Source organism: Podarcis gaigeae (assembly GCF_964106915.1).
Source record: "Podarcis gaigeae genome assembly, chromosome: 14".
Classification (NCBI taxonomy): Eukaryota; Metazoa; Chordata; class Lepidosauria; order Squamata; family Lacertidae; genus Podarcis; species Podarcis gaigeae.
In genome coordinates, this window is record NC_139690.1 from 9,254,822 (window position 1) to 9,274,913 (window position 20,092).

Sequence of the window (20,092 nt, forward strand, 5' to 3'; positions counted from 1 at the left end):
CTGTTTATGAAGTCTGACATGCCACCAACCATCAAATAGTGTCCATACCATTGCGTGGATCAAACCTGAGCATTAAATGCTATTTCATGTCTGCTATCAAAGACAGGCAGGTCCTAATTGCCCTTCAAGTCATATATCAACCTCAAATGAAAGCTCGTTGTACATCTGATATTGAGCATTTGGGATATATTCACATCAAATATTTGAATATTCGGTGAATTCCCAGTGACTATATGACATCAGTGTTCCTGGTGGAAAACTGAAGAGAGAGCTTTGGGAGCAAATTGGGTGTTTAGTTTTAGAAAGAAACTGAAGCCCTATTGGAAAGGGTATACCATGTGTTTGGGGTGAAGATGGTCCCAAATTCAATCCCTGGCATATCCAGGCAGGACTGAAAACCCTAGAGTGCTGCTGTTAGTCAAATGAATAGAGTACTGAGCTAGATGGACAAATGATCCAACTCAATTAAAGGACAATGAGCTATCACCATGATTTCCTTGAAGTTTTCCCTTGCCTAAATCGGCAAGCATATTGCTATTTTCTGTTTCTTCATCATCGTCCCCTCCCCCGTATTGTTTGCAACCCAGTGATCGAAGCGCCAGTGGAGCCTGTGGAGGTCTAGTATCCTCTCCCATTTTGCTTTCTTGAAATGAACATTACTAGCAAAGTGCATTATTTTTCCATTAAAAATTCATTTTCTAGTGTATCACTTTCAGGGCAGGTAATTAACCAACAAGCAACACTGCCTTCTCCATTAACTGTCTCCAGAGTTTAAAGAGGTCCTCTGCTTCTGCTGTTTTTCCTCTTTTCTTCTTCATTTCCTCTTCATTTCATACTCTTCCAACCCATTTGCAATTTCTTTCAGCTTCTATGGCAAGGATATCAGCAAAACTTCACCACTGAAGCTTCCTGAAGCCCTAAAAGCTTCACTGGTGATGGCATCATCATCTAATCTGATGGGTTTGGGGCACATCAGATGCATCCATAAGCATCAATGAACCATTATCAGCCTCCTTTTAGGGCTCCCTCAAATGAACCACTTATTATTTATTTCATTTATGAGCACTTATTGAGCAATCATCCTAATTTGCTTCCACAAAGTTTATGCACAAGTTACATTATATCTTGCCTTTATCGAGCATTCATTCTGCTTCATTATACACTCATCCTGATTTGCTTGTGAGGTATTTATGCATCTACCTATCATTCCTTCCATACTCCTCAAAGCATTTCCCCATGGCTTCCCTAACCACAGAGTCAGGCAGCAGAGGATCCAACCCCCACAGCAGCTTGCCAGGAGCAGATAAGACAAGGAAAAGCCCTTGGCATCTGCTCTTTATTCAATATTCACAAAGAGAGGCTTGGGAATGCAGCCTCTTGGAATAATGGTGTTGTCCTGAGTGAGTCTCCGGCCTCCCGTCTCTCCCACTTCCTCATGCGTCATTGAGATGGGTGCTGAAAAGTTCCTTCTGCCTTTGAGCTCTTTGCTCTCCTTCAGTGCTTGATGGGTTCTGGGGGATGGAGGGTCTGGAATGCTTTCTAAAGACACTGTGTCCATCAGCTGTTGCCCTCCAGGTGCTTCCTCCTCCTCCTCCTCCCCCTCTCCTGTCCCATTATTTCCCTGCTTTCCCCCTCATCTGCCTCTGAGCTGTGATCTCCCTCAAAACCCTGCTGTGATTCTGAACTGTCTTCTTCTCTGTAAGGGTCAGGCTGGGGAGGTGGTCTCCACCATTCCTCCTCTGCCCAGTCCCTGACACACAAAAAGTTGGTTGTGCTTGGATGAGGTAAAGGCAAAGGGATCCCTGACCACTAGGTCCAGTTGTGGCCGACTCTGGGGTTGCAGCGCTCATCTCGCTTTATTGGCCAAGGGAGCCAGCGTACAGCTTCCAGGTCATGTGACTAGCATGACTAAGCCGCTTCTGGTGAACCAGAGCAGCGCATGGAAACGTCGTTTACCTTCCCGCTGGAGTGGTACCTATTTATCTACTTGCACTTTGACGTGCTTTTGAACTGCTAGATTGGCAGGAGCAGGGACTGAGCAATGGGAGCTCACCCCTTTGCAGGGATTCAAACCTCAGACCTTCTGATCGGCAAGCCCTAGGTCTGTGGTTTAACCCACAGCACCAACAAGACTTCAGTTGCACAATTCTAAATTTCCTGCTTTGCACTTGAATCCCTTTTGCAAAGTATTAACTTACTTACCTTTGTGTCAGTATCCTCAATAGACGTGGCAACCAAAGGGCACACAAATAGGCATGTGTGGACCACAGCTCACGCACAATCTGTACTTACCCATGTTGTCATTTTTACCAGTTTCCAAAGGAAGCGAGTCACTATAGACTATTCTATGATCCATAAGAACATAAGATGACTTTGCTGAATTAAGCCAATGGCCCACCTAGTGGCCAACCAGGTGCTTGAGGGAGGCATGTAATCAGAACCTGAGTGCAGTGGCTGCTATTCTCAGCAACTACTATTCAGCGGCATACTGCCTCTCACACGTGCATATCTGCTGGAATATCTATTGATACCTACATCCAGGAGACTCACGAGGATCCAGCAGCAATGAACCTGATCTCAGAGCAAAGACAGGATTCTAAAATATAGTCAGATGGAGAGTGGCAAGAAGATTGTGTGCGAAACTGAAAAACAAAAGGCTACAAACCAAATCTGTGTGTTTGTAGGATGTGGAGCCTCAATGTTTGCAGAAGTATGGAAAAAAAATTAGGAGAGAAAACCTAAAGGGCACTCCATTAAAAGAAAAGAAAGAAAGCAGATTCATGAAGACTGAGCATTCTTGGTTGCCATGCAATGCTGTGTGTGTGTTGGGCGGAGGGAATCTTGGAAGATGACATGGCAAGCTGGGACAGGAACCCTCTAACATTTTGTTGCAGGGCCCACTTGTACAACTCAACATGCCCAAGATACACACTCTCTGCATGTGCAAGAGCATCAGTCACCACCAGCCAGGTAAAGCAAGCCTGCAGAAGACTTTGCACCTGGTGGAGGTAGGGTTGATGTTACACCAGATAGTTTGTCTTAAGGACAGTGACTCATCCCACCAGTAAGCCACTTCTGCCCATTTTCTAGAGCAGAAATGGATAACCTGTGGCCATCCAGGTGTTATTGGACTCCATTTCCCATTAGCCCCAGCCAACATAGTCAGTGGTCAGGGATGGTGAGAGCTGAAGTCAAGCAACATCAGGCCACAGGTTTCCCAACCCCATTCTAGAAATATAGAAACATCTCTCACACTAAGTATCTCCAAATGCCCTTGCCCCCTGAGAGAACATCCATTCTGCAAATCCTTTCTTCATCCAGTGACCTCATGCCTCTGTGACCTCATGCTACTATGGTAACCACTTTCAGTTCTGCAGGGGAAAACAGTTGACTTCATCTCCATGAGTCTCATTCATTTGATGGAAAGACAAAGGAGAAGATCAAGGGAGCCTTTGGCTTCTCTAAGAAGTGTAAAGGGAATTCAGATCTGTTTGGTTTGGAGTGATATAAGACTATTTTTGTGGGACAATGAGGAAAGGGATTTCTGCAGAAAAGGTTGAAGGCCCGACGTCCTCTGAAGAAAATATTGTAGGACTCAGGGCTTCTATCTCAACTCTACTGGTGAGTTCCCCTCCATTAGCATAATGAGGACCAATTGGAAGAGCTGGTGAAGGGAAAATCATGATAAGGCATGATAACTGTCTTCAAATATCTGAAGGGGTGTCATGCAAGAAGATGGATCAAGCTGTGTTCTGTGGTGCTGCAGATGGAACCAAGGGGTGGTAATGGCAGGGAAGCATATTTTGGGTAAACATCAAGAGAAACTTCCCTGACCATTGGCCAGAGATGCCCAGCAAGATGTTGTCTACCCATGGTGTAAACCATAATAAGCCAAATGGACCAGCAGTCCGACTCAGTGCAAGTATATGTAATGGTGATGGTGCCAGCAAGGGCTTCCTGTTTGACGTTGACAACACCCCCCCCCTCCTATTTGTGTGCTCACCTGTTGGATTTGCATTGTCATCATGGGAATCCTTGCAAATACCCAAGGCTATCAAGTTATCAGTAGGCATAAATATAGCATTCTCTCCTAGCAGAGTTTGGCCAGCACTCAATTTCCCCGTCAATGATTTTTCGACCCGAAGAGATTCCTGTGCCTTGAAAATCCCATAATTTCTTTTTCAATTCCATAGGCCACAGAGCTTCTGTGATTCTGATGAGATTTGCTTAAATGGCCCCCTCTGCCCGATGTCATTGATTTTATTTCCTCAGTCCCTCTCTTCAGGTTGTTTGTAACTAATTACACATTCAGTCTTGAGGCTCCTTTGTAACTAAACCTAAGTACAAATATCCCAGCTCTGGTTTCCCAATTGGAAAAAGTGCCATTTGAGAAGGAAGTGAGAAGAGATATATATGCACACAACGTTTATATACTATTTGATTGTAATAAAACCTCAGAGCAGTCATATAAACATTTTATTTGTTTGTTTGTTTGTTTTTTGTTTGATTGATTGATTGATTGATTGATTGATTGATTTATATACCACCCTTTATCCAAACATCCCAGCGGAGTGTACAAAATTAAGATCATAATTTACACAGCATAATAAAAACATAATACAGCATAATAAAATAATAAATAATAACAGGCCCCCCACACCACATTTAACAAGCATAAATTATTTAATGGCTGAAGACCTGGGTAAAGAGGAATGTTTTCACCTGGCACCTAAAGAGAGGTAATTATGGCACCAGAACAGCCTCTCTGGGGAGAGCATTCCATAGACAGGCAGCCACCACAGAAAAGGCCCGTTCTCGTGCTGTCACCCTCCAGACCTTGGATGACAAGTGCAGGGTCCTGGTTAGTTCATATAGGAAGAGGCAGTCCTTAAGGTATTGAGGTCCTGAGCCATGTAAGCCTTTATAGGTTAGCACCAGCTCTTTGAACTGGGCCTGGAAACTATTTGGCAGCCAATGCAGTCAGACCAGGATCAGTGTGATATGTTCAAACCATGTTGCTCTGTTGAACAACCTGGCTGTCAAATTTTGCAGCAACTGCAGTTTCTGAACCATCCTCAGAGGCAGCCCCACATATAACACACTGCAGTAATCCAACCTAGAGGTTACCAGAGCGTAGGCCACAGAGGTTAGGCTATCTCTGTCCAGATAGGGACATAGCTGGGCCACCAGCTGAAGCTGACAGAAGGCACTCCATGCCACTGAGGCCACTTGGGCCTCTAGTGACAGTAATGGATCCAGGGCCACACTCAAGATATGTACCTTCTCCTTAAGAGGGAGTGTAACCCCCTCAAGAGCAGGAAACCTACCATCCATCTTGTCAGGATGCTGTCAGCGGCTTCCGGATGGTTGCCCAGGAAAGTATAAAGACAAGGGAAAATTTATTACCACCCTTTTTTATTTCAGTCTTACAGGGAGAGGCTATAGAACCCAGCCTCTTGGATAATGGCGTTGTCCCGAATGAATCTCCACCCGTCATCTCCCCCACTTCCTTGTTCGTCATTCTCACCATCTCCTCTACATGCCCTCTGCCTTTGAGCTCTTTGCTCTCCTACTTTTAAGGCTCGCCAAGTTCTGGGAGATGGAGGGTCTGGGATGCTTTCTAATGACAACGTGTGAGCTGGGTTTTGTTCTGGCTCTCCCATGAACTTTCCCCCTCATCTCCCTCTGAGCTACCTCAAACCCCTGTTGTCAATCTATACTGTCTTCCTCTTTCTCCTCCCTGGAAGGGTCAGGATGGGGAGGCAGTCTCTGCCATTCCTCCTCTGCCCAGTCCCTGACAATCTGGTCTAAGGAGCCACCTACTAACAGTGCCTCTGTCTTATTTGATTTAAGTTTCAGTTTGTTGGCTCTCATTCAGTCCATTACCTGAGGCAAGACAGCAGTCCAGCACTTCTACTGCCTCACCTGCAGATGTAAAGGAGAAGCAGAGTTGTGTGTCATCAGCACACTGCTGACAACATACTCCCAAACTCCTTATGACTCCACTCAGAGGCTTCATATAGACATTAAACCACATGGGGAATAAAATATATTTGAGGCTATTATCTGACTCCACAGCAAACTTTTTCTTTGACAGTTTTGCAGTGCACTGTAGAAAATGACACGGTCCATTTGGAACGCTGAAAGCTTTTGCAATACCAATAGATCTGTCAATAAATGGTGAGGATCACCCTGTGGAAGGATTTAAATCAATGTTCAAGGCAAGAATGGTTTGTGTGGCCACATATGAATTGCCACAAAAAGTGGACACAAATTGGCATACAATTTGCATTTGTGAATTTTATATGCCTCTACACAAGTTATAGCTGAATAAGTACAATAAGTCCCCTGTCAGGTTTTACACTGTAGGTTTTAAATCTGTATTTTACCTGCCCTAATTTGATATGTTTTTATTTAACAGAAGCCATATGCCACATACTCCACAGAAAGCCTCTAAGCAGTTTACAAAGAACAATTCAAATATTCATTAAAAAAAAATACTGATAAAAGCAAGCGCTAAAAACAAATGGGCATAAAATGCCCGTGTGTGTTTGAATATTTGTTAATTTAACAGATTCCTTCTGAAAAGGATATAAATGCCAGGTAATGTGTTTTAATTGTGTTTATCTCAGTCTGTTAGAAACCATTTATTTATTTATATTTGGGTTTTAATGCACAGAATCGAGAATTAAAAAAATTGCAATACAACAGCTGCAAAACAAATAGAGAACTCTTTCACACAGATAACTGTCCTCTGTTAAGTAGGACACATGGCCACCTCTGCAGCACACCTTCTAATACTTCACACTCTCTTAACATCCTTCTCATCCTAAGAATTTTTGTCAAAACCCTTCTTTCCACGACATATACTTGCTGTCTTCAGTGCCAGTACCTCCCAGCGACATCCTCAGGCAATGGCAACATGTGGGACCATGAATTAACCCTGGGTGGTGAAATACCATTTTAATTCTGCAGTGTCTCAAATGTAGCATTGCTCCAAGGCACTGTGAGAAATTGAAATGCTAGGAACAGTGACCCCTATTCCCCACACAGAGCTACCTCTGGCATTGCTCACACACTCTGGGAACTGTAGCTCTGTGCAAGACTATGGGGAGTCTCCTAGCGACTCTCAGCACCCTTAATCCGCATCTCTCAGATTTATTTGTCGGAAGCTGTGACTTTTTACAGTGGCATCATAGCACTTTAATTGTATGATTAAAAGGTGGCTGTACACCCCAGAGGAAGGTGAGCCTTTTTTATTCTCTTTTGATATATATGTATTTGCAGTTTTACTGGGTAAACCTCCCCCAAAAGGCAACGATTTGAAACACGCAGGTGGGTTTGAAAAGAACACTGCTGCTGTTTCCTCAAAGGAAGGAAGGAAAAAATATTGGATTGGAGTTACTTTGTCCTTGCAGAAATACCAGTACGTTGGGAGATGGTGTGAGACTATGGAAGGGTATTCTGGACAGCTGCCCGGAGCAAATGATGTATTTTTGTCTGGGATCTGGTGTATTATGGCTCCTGTTGGCAGAAACCAAAAATGGAATTGCTGGAAGTGGACAATATTAGGGGGAAATATTTCACCAGAACTATGAAGACGAAAGTTTGAATAGACCAGTGGTTGCAAACTTAAATGAAAACTAAGTGAAGGATTGACATCGGAATGGTTTATTGACTAATTAAGACTAATTAAGAAATGCAATGTGATATTAGATGATTAGCATTCTGCGAAATTCAGGGCATGGGAAGTCTTCTTTTCTTTTTTTATTGTATTGTATTTTGGAATGTCATACTGTGGTTTTTGGAATGTCATACTGTGGTTTTTATTGGACTATTAAATTGGAAAACTCAATAAAATATTATTTTTAAAAAAGAAAGAATGTGGCTGTACACACTTTCCCCCAATACTGGCATCCCTACCTGTTTGGTATCCACATCATGGGGTGGGATATCCTGAAGTCCTTTTGCATTGCATCCTGGTGAACGGCAATCCCTTGACTTTGTTTCCAGAGTATGAAGAAGTTGCCCATTGACAGTTCAGAATGGCAAAGTTATTTTGATGAGAGCGGCCAGTTACTCAAGTCAAAAGAGTTCATTTCAGCCAAAATCCTGGAGAGGGTGAGTAGTAGCTGGGAACCTCTGCTTGTAATGTGTGTGTGTGTTTGTGTGTGGTGTTTTTTATTTGCACTGTGGGCTTAGTTGTGTTTCATTTCTCATTTTATTTGCACACCACTTGGAGAGCTTTTTTTTAATCAAGTAAGTGGACGCGGGTGGCGCTGTGGGTTAAACCACAGAGCCTAGGACTTGCCGATCAGAAGGTTGGCAGATCGAATCCCCGCAACGGGGTGAGCTCCCGTTGCTCGGTCCCTGCTCCTTCCCACCTAGCAGTTCGAAAGCACGTCAAAGTGTAAGTAGATAAATAGGTACCGCTCTGGCGAGAAGGTAAGCAGCGTTTCCGTGCGCTGCTCTGGTTCGCCAGAAGTGGCTTAGTCATGCTAGCCACATGACCTGGAAGCTGTATGCCGGCTCCCTCAGCCAATAAAGCGAGATGAGCGCCGCAACCCCAGAGTCAGTCACGACTGGATTTAATGGTCAGGGGTCCCCCTTCACCTAAGTAGTTTATAAATCTTCTAATAGACGGCAGTTTCTTATGCACAATGTAAACAGACTGGAGGTAATGAGGCAGTTTCCATTCTCATGCTTGTTGCTACCATTTGCCATTTTTTACATGCAATATTAGATCTACCCATTAAATGTTCCCTTACAATGCTGATGGTGTGCCCTTTCTCTTGGAAGCTGCTGTTTTAACTCTGGACCAATATGGGGCATCGGTTAGCATGTTGAACTACAGCCAGGAAGGCCTGGGTTGAAATTCCCACTCAGCAATGAAGCTCTCACTCGGTGACCTTGGGCCTGTCACAATCTCTCAGCCAAACCTACCTCATAGGGCTGTTAGGAGGATAAAGGGGTTGAGCCATGTACACAGTGTTGAGTTTCTTGAAGGAAAACTAGGATAAAAAAGTCACACTCCCCATTGAATCATGTGCATATCTAACACAGGTTCATTTTCTTACAAATTTGAAATAACTCCAAACAGACCTAAAATCAAAGGTCTGTCTCTCCACCCAACCTCCATTAGCCTGCAGCTGTTTTGTCTTCAGGAGAGACTTCATTAGCACACCTTTGTCGTCGGTGGCTTTCAGAGAAAGAAACACTCTTCAAAATGACAATTTGCAACTGAAGAACCCTCTCACATGATCTAAAGTTAAGCACCACGTGAGAGGTAGCAGAGCAGATATATTAACAGTTTATTAGTAACTGATAAGATTCCCAGAGATCTCTTCTTAGATTCAATGGATTTTCCATGTTAAACCTTCAGCAATACACATTCAAACACATCAAGAGTTATTTCCCATTTCAATGTCAATTAAACAATTACTCTTAACATTTAAGACTGGGAAAATGTGAACCGCAGAGAACTGCAACTGTCAGATTTCTCCATCTCTACCTGTTGGACTGCTCAGTCAACCTCAAGGCCTGTACTACTCTCCCTTCTTCAGGTTCTTGATCTTTAAACCAGGCTTGGACCAACCAACCAAGTTGTGCTCAGTAAAGCAGACTCCCAAAGCACACACAAATACCCCCCTAGCCTGCTACAGCCCTGCATTTATTTATTTATTTTTATTTTGCAAACATTCAGAATAATACTCAGAAGGAAGGTAAGAAATATAATGACGCTGACATGGGAGAGTGGAGTGGTTTCCTGGGAGTATTGTTACGTGATTCATCGCTTCGGGTTTTTCCTATAAGGAGGGGAAATAAGCCTTTTAGAGGCATCACTGGGGCAAGGACACGATGGCCTTGTTTCTACATCCCTGAAAGGCCGAGTGGGACTAAGCTGTCTATGAGCATCTAATACATGTGAAAGATTTGTGACTTTCCTTCCGCTAGCTCATTTAGCACATCTCCAGAGCCAAGGTGAGGTTGCCATGGTAATCAGAAGCCCCGGCAGCTTCGGAAAAGGATTCTTCTCCAGGGAAGTTTCTTTTCGTGGCAGTGGAAGCGGTCTTGCCCAGCAGATGTGGGTTTGGGGTCAGAAGGATTTTCCGTTCACTGGCGTTCCAGCAGAACCTAGAGAGAACTGGAGAAATCCACCTTGGGGGATGATAATCATCAGTGTTGCAGAGCTGCCAACCAATTAAACTTGGATTAAACAGCTAGGCTTTAAACCAACTAAATAACATATGGGAGCAGCAACAAAATGTTGCCGTGTGGAGTGGTCCTTTTTTAGGATTCCTGCCATTTCCTCCCATTTCCCCCCACCACATTTTCTTCCCCACCCCAACAGTCACTCAACATTCCTTGCCCACTGAGTATGCTCATTCCTAATTAGACTTGAGTTCTGGGAGGAGGAGTTCCCCTCCCCTTATGTTCCCCCTGGCACAGTAATGTTTCTTTCTACTTCAAAAAAGCCCTTGGTTTCCTGAAGCTCATGGGTGATACTATTTTGTCTACATAAACTATGGCACTCATAGTCTAAACCATGGGTAGGCAAACTAAGGCCCAGGGGCTGGATGCGGCCCAATCGCCTTCTAAATCCGGCCCGCGGATGGTCCGCCAATCAGTGTGTTTTTACATGAGTAGAATGTGTCCTTTTATTTAGAATGCATCTCTGGGTTATTTGTGGGGCCTGCCTGGTGTTTTTACATGAGTAGAATGTGTGATTTTATTTAAAATGCATCTCTAGGTTATTTGTGGGGCATAGGAATTCGTTCATTATTATTTCTTCAAAATATAGTCTGGCCCCCCACAAGGTCTGAGGGACAGTGGACCAGCCCCCTGCTGAAAAAGTTTGCTGACCCCTGGTCTAAACTTGGGAAATATGAGAAATCATTATGCAGACGCTCCACAAATGTTTTAAGCAGCATGAGTCTTGTCCACAGGCACACAGTGTAAACCATGGATGGTTCTTTCACATGTGGTGGACTTGTAAAAGGGTAAAAGAGTATTGGGAAATAATCCATAATGAATTGAAAAAAAATGTTTAAAAGTACATTTCAAAAAAAAAAACCCAAAAAAAGAAAACAGAGTCCTTTTTGTGGGGATAATCCAGACAGAAATTTACAGGAGCCAAAAAAGATTATTTATGTATGCCACTACTGTGGCCCATGTTTTGTTAGCCCAAAAATGAAAATCGAGTGGGATCCCAACCAAAGAAGAGTAGCAACTTAAGCTGACAGAATATGCACAACTTGCAAACTTAACAGAAAGAATAAGAGAACAAGAAGAGAAGATTAGAAAATGTTTATTGAATACATGGGGGGAAATTGTGTACACCTGAAAATGTTGGCAGCATTAAGATAATTAAATGTAAGTGTAAATAAGTTTTGATGAATGTAATACAGTGGTACCTTAGGTTACAGATGCTTCAGGTTACAGATGCTTCAGGTTACAGACTCCGCTAACCCAGAAATAGTATCTCGGGTTAAGAACTTTGCTTCAGGATGAGAACAGAAATCGTGCAGCGGCAGTGCAGCGGCAGCAGGAGGCCCCATTACCTAAAGTGGTACCTCAGGTTAAGAACAGTTTCAGGTTAAGAATGGACCTCCAGAACTAATTAAGTTCTTAACCAGAGGTACCACTGTAATGGAATATTGAATGGTTTAGTTTTTGTAAAATATGCAGGGATTTAAGATATGTAAAATGAACCATGGAAAGAGAAGAAGGGAAGCCACTGATATTTTAAGGATGTTTAAATGGGTATTTTAAATTGTAAAACAGAAAAGATAATAAAAATTAGAGAGAGAGAGAGAGAGAGAGAGAGAGAGAGAGAGAGAGAGAGAGAGAAAGAACTATGGATGGTTGTTGAACTCCTTCAGCTCCTCGAATCTTTGCCTGTGACCCCTGGTTGTGGCTCATGGGGCTGAATTCCAACAGCATCTGGAGAACCCTTTTTGTTGTTTAGTTGTTTAGTCGTGTCCAACTCTTCGTGACCCCATGGACCAGAGCACGCCAGGCACTTCTGTCTTCCACTGCCTCCCGCAGTTTGGTCAGACTCATGTTTGTAGCTTCGAAGACACTATCCAACCATCTCGTTCTCTGTCGTCCCCTTCTCCTTGTGCCCTCCATCTTTCCCAACATCAGGGTCTTTTCCAGGGAGTCTTCTCTTCTCATGAGGTGGCCAAAGTATTGGAGCCTCAGCTTCACGATCTGTCCTTCCAGTGAGCACTCAGGGGTGATTTCTTTAAGAATGGATCGGTTTGTTCTTCTTGCAGTCCATGGGACTCTCAAGAGTCTCCTCCAGCACCATAATTCAAAAGCATCAATTCTTCGGCGATCTGCCTTCTTTATGGTCCAGCTTTCACTTCCATACATCGCTACTGGGAAAACCATAGCTTTTACTATACGAACCTTTGTTGGCAAGGTGATGTCCCTACTTTTTAAGATGCTGTCTAGGTTTGTTATTTCTTTCCTCCCAAGAAGCAGGCGTCTCTTAATTTCGTGGCTGCTGTCACCATCTGCAGTGATCATGGAGCCCAAGAAAGTAAAATCTCTCACTGCCTCCATTTCTTCTCCTTCTATTTGCCAGGAGGTGATGGGCCCAGTGGCCATGATCTTCGTTTTTTTTATGTTGAGCTTCAGACCATATTTTGCGCTCTCCTCTTTCACCCTCAATAAAAGGTTCTTTAATTCCTCCTCACTTTCTGCCATCAAGGTTGTGTCATCTGCATATCTGAGGTTGTTGATATTTCTTCCGGCAATCTTAATTCCAGCTTCGGATTCATCCACCCCAGCCTTTCGCATGATGAATTCTGCATATAAGTTAAATAATAAGTTAAATTCTGCATATAAGTTAAATAACTTATATGGAGAACCCTAGGTGTGGTCAAAACCTTTGCAATCCAACCCTCTACACATTGCCTTGAAATAATTCACATTAAAGACAGTGAGATGCGCTTCCAAGTAAGTGCTTTCTACATGTTGTTGGACTTCAGCTCCCATAAAGTCCAGCCACCATACGCCAATGGCCAGGAACGATGGGAGATCCAACAGTGTAATCTCTAACCAATCCATCTGCCTATTAATCCGATGAAAAGCTTGAACATTTTGCATCTCCCTATCACGTCTTTGGCAAATTAGTTTCACCCATCATGCAAGGGGCTTTTCAAGCAGTCTACATGTTCTAAAGTTGTTTCTTCAGTCAGTGAGAAGTGCTTTTCCACCTTCATTGGAGGTAAAGAGACAGCCACCAAAGCCCAGATGAACCCAGGGAAACCTAGCACTTCTGAAGAGAGCTGTGAAAATGTTCTCTCTCCCCCCTCAAGAGCTCCACAGTCTGTCATAAATGTTAGTCTTTGCCTTGATAAATTTAGCCAGTGCCATGACCTTGGCAGATCCCATTTGTCTCTCGTGTAATTTTATCAAAATTGCCAAGTTATTCCACATCTGCATGCTTTTCCCTTCTCATCTAAACCACAGCATCTGTCTTTGGGACTTGGAGAGTGCTTATTCTCAACCTCTGAACTTGTTGCTTTTCTACCTGAAAAAGCAGTTTGATTGCCACTGATTGCTTACTCAAGTTTAATTATTCTCTAGCGCTTTTAATTTGGCTTTGGGTGAAAGTATTCTATTGGTGAGTTTCTGCCGGCATCAAAACACAGCTAAGCTGTTGAGGGTATGGATGCAAGAAGGCATCAATTTCCATTCCACCCTTTATTCAGTACATGCAGCACTGTTTCCATTCCACTGCAGTTCACCTCTCACTGGAAAGGACATTATTTTTTCACCGTCTGCTATGGTGCAATTTACACGATGTAATTTACATTGTTATTTTATTATTCCAACTCATTCATGTCAGCGCAAAGGAAACACAATGCAAAGGGTGGGCAGGATGTAATCATTTGCAGACTAAATGCAACAACAGTGAATACCCAGTGTATTGGCTGGGTTGATTTATATTGCAAATATAGGACAAATAAATGAACACTGACAATTTCCTGTTTCTGTTTTCATTGGAATTCTCTGACATTTCATCCCAGTGAAATGGGGGGATCCAGCTGTAGTCTCAGACTATGAAGCTGTTTCCTTCAGGGGGAATGCAAGCCCTCCCAGGAAAGGTCATCCACATAATTTTTGGACACAGGAACTACCTCAGCCACAGCACCTCTGTCTTATCAGGATTCAGCCTCTTACATAGCCTTTCACTTCTTGCCCAGACTATAGACCAGGCACCCCCAAACTCGGCCCTCCAGATGTTTTGGGACTACAATTCCCATCAACCCTGGCCACCGATCTTGTTAGCTAGGGATGATGGGAGTTGTAGTCCCAAAACACCAGGAGGGCTGAGTTCGGGGATGCCTGCTATAGACCCTTGTTGTTGGTGGGGGGTGGGGGAGATGGATGAGTAAGCTACCTGACATACCTTTTTTGTGCCTCACCGCCTCCTTTTGTTGTTGTTGCAGGGTTTGGATCCCTCTGTGAGATCAGAAGCATGGAAGTTTCTCACAGGCTATTACTCCTGGAGGAGTTCCTGTGACGAGAGACTGACAGTTGACAGCATGAGGCGGTATGTGGATAATGTCAATATACAGTTTAGTCACTAGATGGCACTAGACTTAGTTGTGGCTGGGTGGAGACAGGAGCTTCCTGTGGCTGTTGTCTCCTCCCTGGAAGGAGACTATAAAGTTCTTGTATAGAGTCCTGTCTTAGATGACAGTAAGAACATGAAACAGGTCTGTTCTCCCCCACCACAGACACACACACACACACATAAACACACACACACGTAGCACAGATTGGTCCATTAGGGCAAATGGAGCAATGTCTGACTCTTCCCTCAGCCACGCCCACCAGCCTGTCTTCTTACCTACAGCCAATCAGGGTGTGGCTCTGCCTGTCCTTGGATCTGGCTCCACTTACCATTGGTCTCCCTGCCTTCTGCCCCACCAACCAATGGGCACCAGCCACTGCTGCACATATGAGCTTGGGGCAGTCCTCAAAAAGAACTTCATATCAACAAAAATCCAAAATATCCCATGAGCAATAAAATCAGAGAGCATGCTGAGTTAGAATCACAGAATCGTACAATTGTGGAGTTGGAAGGGCCCCTGCAATACAATTGCCTGCAATGCAACGATCTCAACTAAAGCATCCAGATCGACTCCTTTCCTAAGGAGTGTTGCATTCAGTTTGACAGACCTTTGTACAGGGGAGGAATGTGTCTGCTTTTAAAAGTTTTAAGGTACTGGGGGAAAGAGATGCACCTATGATGATCGTCCAGCCTCCTGTTCTGCCCATAGCTGTCAACCGTCCCTTATTTGGCGGGAAAGTCCCTTATCCCAGCACCGTGTCCTGCTGCTGTCCCTTATTGATGATGTCCCTTAAATTTCCTGGGTTTCAAAGGAAGCAGCTCCTCTCACTCCCTCCTTACCAGCCAGGGAGGAGGGAGGCTCCAACTGTGTTGCTTGTCTGTGTTGCTCACCCAATAAGGAGTCTAAGAACGACTGGGGGGCGGAGCTTGCATGCCTTGAGCCGATCAAATCAGCCACATTGCCTGGGGACTCGCCTTTGCTCAGTGCTTCCCAGCGGAGAGGTGACGGTGGTTTTCCTTGCTGCATCCCCTTTGCCGGGTTGCTGCGCTGTGGGAACCACTGCTTGAGGCTTCGTTTGGCTGCTGGCTGGGCTTTCTGCCTTTGGCTTGGAGGGGCTCAGAAGCTGAACAAACCTGTGCTCCGAAATCCCTTATTTTGGCTGCTGATCCCTTATTTTCAAGGCTTCTGGTCCCTTATTTTCAAATCTATAAGTTGATAGCTATGGTTCTGCCCCTGTTGCTGCCTTTGCCCACAGGAGGCCAAAGAAGTGTGTCTTGGGAAAACAGAAGAAGGAACAAACAAACCCAGTGGCAGCACTTAATTCACCAAGGCGGTGGCAGAAGTCCCAGCTGCAGGTCTGGCTGATAGTGGCAGCCTTTTTAATATCCCCACAATGCCCCCACAACATCACTTCAATCTGGGCACTGTAGGAAGTTCAAACAGAGGAGGGGTCCACCAGAGGGCACTGGCTTATATTCTGTTCTGTGCAGTGACTATTTCCTCCCTTCCTTGCAGGAAAAGTTACGAATCTTTGTGCAACATGTGTGAAAAGATCCAACCTCTGCTGGAGACCGAGCACAGGGATTTCATGGAGGTGCGAAACATCATCAGTGAGTAGTCAGGAGTGTAGCGATCAAAATGAAGGGAGCTTTCACAATAAATGGGATCTGGGTTTTTACCTAGGTGGCTTAAATGCAATCAATGGGCATTAGGAAACCGACTGATTCTAGGTTAAACCATTGCTCCATCTAGGCTGGGGGTAATGAACATGATGCCCTCCAATCCAGATGTTGTTGAACTCCAAATCCTGTCAGCCTCAGCCAATAGTCAGGGATGATGGGAGTTGTGGTCAGCAAGATATGGCAGGCATCCTTTGCCTACCCCAGATCTAGCCCACTAGAAGGCAGCCCTGTTTGGGAAAGTTTTTAATGTTTGAATGTTTTATCGTGTTTTTAATATTCTGTTGGGAGCTGCCCAGAGTGGCTGGGGAAACCCAGCCAGATGGGCGGGGTATAGATAATAAATTGATGATGATGATGATGATGATGATGATGATGATGATGATGATGATTGTGATGGTGATGTAATTTGACTGGCAGCAACTCTTTGGCAGAGGTCTTTCTCATGACCTGCTATCTGAACCTTTCTAACTGGAGCTATTGCAGACTGACCCCTAGACAAAGTACAGATTCTACCACTGAACTATGGCCCTTCCACAGCCACATCTCTTGTAGGTCTAGCAAAAACATGCTTTTATTTACCCTTTGTGTTTTTAAAGCTTTCTAAGAAAGGTCTGTTAAATTGGAAAGTATCTCTGGCCACCTCCAACCACCTAATCCTGGGGCAGCTGCCATGGGGCCATCTCAATGTTTTGCAGTGATATTTCGCACATGAGTATCAGCAGTGTGGCTTTGTTTCTTTTCTCCCTCATTCTTGGGCTACTTCTCCTTTGTGTTTTGTGTGCATAAGGCTGTTTTGCTTGCCCATACCTGAAATAGAGCACCCGGAGCTTGTTAAGGGGCAGGAAAGGGTTAACAAAATGTAATTATACAAATGTAATGCACACATAAAGGACGCAGGTGGTGCTGTGGTCTAAACCACTGAGCCTAGGACTTGCTGATCAGAAGGTTGGCGGTTCGAATCCCCGCAACAGGGTGAGCTCCCGTTTCTCAGTCCCTGCCCCTGCCAACCTAGCAGTTCAAAAGCACCTCAAAGTGCAAGTAGATAAATAGGTATCACTCCAGCGGGAAGGTAAACGGCGTTTCCGTGCGCTGCTCTGGTTCGCCAGAAGCAGCTTAGTCATGCTGGCCACATGACCCGGAAGCTGTACACCGGCTCCCTCAGCCAGTAAAGCGAGATGAGCACCGCAACCCGAGAGTCATTCACGACTGGACCTAATGGTCAGGGGTCCCTTTACCTTTACCTTTTTAATGCACACATATGTGAGATAAGAGAGAGGCTCCACCTACACTGTGCATTTAAAGCAGCATTGTACCACAATGGCATGGCTCCCCCCCCCCCGCCTCAAAAAAACCCTGGGAACTGCAGTTCAGGGTGCTGAAAGTGGTTAGGAGACTCCCCATAGTCTTCTCACAAAACTACAGTTCTCAGAGTCATTTGACCGCCAATCCCCTCTTCCCAGGGAATTGTATCTCTGTAATGGAAATAGGGGTCTCCTAACTCTCAGCTCCCAGGCTTCGTTGGGGTAAGCCATGACTGTTTAAATTGGTATGGTACTGCTTTAAATGCATAGTGCAGGTGGGGTCAGAGTTAGAAAATGATGTTCCCAAAGTCCAAGGCCACCAAAGCACCAAAGAGTATATTTTCTCACAAATGACAGGAAGGCAGCGCGTAAGTGATTATTATGATTATATTCAGATTCCCATGCAAGCGTCTCCCAGTTGTATAACAAAAAGAATATTAAACGATACCGGAGAATTAATGTTACAAATCAATGTAATGGTCATAAATCTGGCCAAGTGAGCCTAGAGAAAGATTTACAGCTTAGGTGGGACCCAGGCGGGACCTTCAGAGGTAATAGATATTCCATCTCGGCAGAGGATTCCTTAAGCAGGTCACATACCCAGGGAAATGTTCCCCTTTATTACTGCCCTTCGTTCTCCCAGGAATTGGTCTAAAATGAAATCATTTCCCACTTTTATAGAAAAAGATAACGTGTTAGATAGCAGTTCCTCAACGATGCACACTTCAAGGGCACTCGGGGCTTCAAGACATCTCACCTTCACCATTAAATTTTTGAAATTTCCTGTCTTGTTTTAAATCGCCTCACTGCTTTTTATTTTAGATCTCCCCTTTTTTACAATCAGTTTCTTCACTTGACTATGAACTCTTTAACCTCTAGATGTGTGGATGAATTAGCATACATAAATGAGCGGTTTTAACTTCTCTTGCTTTCCTGAGAAAGACAGCAACTCTATTGGTTGCTAACATATAAAAGTAAAGGGACCCCTGACCATTAGGTCCAGTCGTGGCCGACTCTGGGGTTGCGGCGCTCATCTCGCTTTATTGGCCAAGGGAGCCGACATTTGTCCACAGACAGTTCTTCTGGGTCATGTGGCCAGCATGACTAAGCTGCTTCTGGCGAACCAGAGCAGCACACGGAAACGCTGTTTACCTTTCTGTCAAAGTAGTACCTATTCATCTACTTGCACTTTGATGTGTTTTTGAACTGCTAGGTGGGCAGGAGCAGGGACCGAGCAATGGGAGCTCACCCCATCACGGGGATTCAAACTGCCGACCTTCTGATTAGCAAGTCCTAGGCTCTGTGGTTTAACCTATAGCGCCACGCACGTCCCATATATAACATAGGTAAAGGGTAAAGGAACCCTTGACCATTAGGTCCAGTCGTGGCCGACTCTGGGGTTGCGGCGCTCATCTTGCTTTATTGTCCGGGGGAGCCAGCGTACAGCTTCTGGGTCATGTGGCCAGCATGACTAAGCTGCTTCTGGTGAACCAGAGCAGCGCACGGAAATGCCGTTTACCTTCCCGCTGGAGCAGAACCTATTTATCTACTTGCACTTTGACGTGCTTTCGAACTGCTAGGTGGGCAGGAGCAGGGACCGAGCAACAGGACCTCACCCCGTCGCGGGGATTCGAACCGCCAACCTTCTGATCGGCAAGTCCTAGGTTCTGTGGTTTAACCCACAGCGCCACCTGTGTCCCTAACATAGTCATGTGCTAATGTGTTTTTTAAAGCAAACTGACTAACTGGGAATCATGGTGAGGAAGGAATAGAGAGTTGCAACCCAGCTGGAATGGATCTGAAATGAATCTTCAGCTTTTGCCTGTGTCTGTCTCTGGAAGTGGCAGTAGGGCAATCAGCTTCAACCGTAGCAGTAAGGGAGAAGGACTTCTGGTTGCAGTAGCCACAGATCCATTCCAGCCTTTTTCTTCTCCCTAAATCTATCTCTGTCTCATGGCTCTGTCTCTATCAGAGCTCCACTCAACACCTTTCATGGAGAGCAGTCTGTGGGGATGAGCAGTGCCGGATTTACGTATAAGCTAAACAAGCTATAGCTTAGGGCCCGACTATCTTGGGAGCCCATAAAAATTTAACGGGGAAAATACCTGGATGTACATTTCCAAAATATAAGATAAAAAACAAATAAAATAAAACCTACATACAGCAACAGTGTTTTGTGTTGTGTAGGTGCCTGTGATGTAAGTAATGGGCCCCGCCTGCTAGCCTGCTCCCTAAAATATCACTGCTTTGCTCATTTCTATATATAGGGTGCCTACATTCTGCATGGACTGGTTGCATGTGTTTGCATTATTAAGTTTGTTATGAATAAAAAATCATTTTAAGTTAGAGTGTAATAATTATTTCACTATTAATATACTTCTTCTTAATTGTATTCCACTATTAATACACTTCTTCTTAATTGTATTTCAGTTCAACGATTACTTTGATAAAATACATATTTTGTTATGTGCAAATGGCTTTAGATACCTATTAGGTCCATCAATTACCATATAGC

At 44.4% G+C, this 20,092-nt stretch overlaps 1 protein-coding gene across 1 annotated transcript in view; it reads left to right on the forward strand.

Moving 5' to 3' along the window:
• Nucleotides 1-3,349: 3,349 nt before the first annotated feature.
• Nucleotides 3,350-20,092, forward strand: part of TBC1D21 (TBC1 domain family member 21) — a 34,618-nt gene continuing 17,875 nt past the window's right edge. Inside the window, exons 1-4 of the mRNA XM_083712859.1 lie at nt 3,350-3,621; nt 8,014-8,121; nt 14,466-14,569; nt 16,110-16,204. Of these exons, the coding sequence (XP_083568985.1) occupies nt 3,529-3,621; nt 8,014-8,121; nt 14,466-14,569; nt 16,110-16,204 (400 nt within the window). The 5' untranslated portion in view covers nt 3,350-3,528. The remainder of the gene's footprint in view (nt 3,622-8,013; nt 8,122-14,465; nt 14,570-16,109; nt 16,205-20,092) is intronic.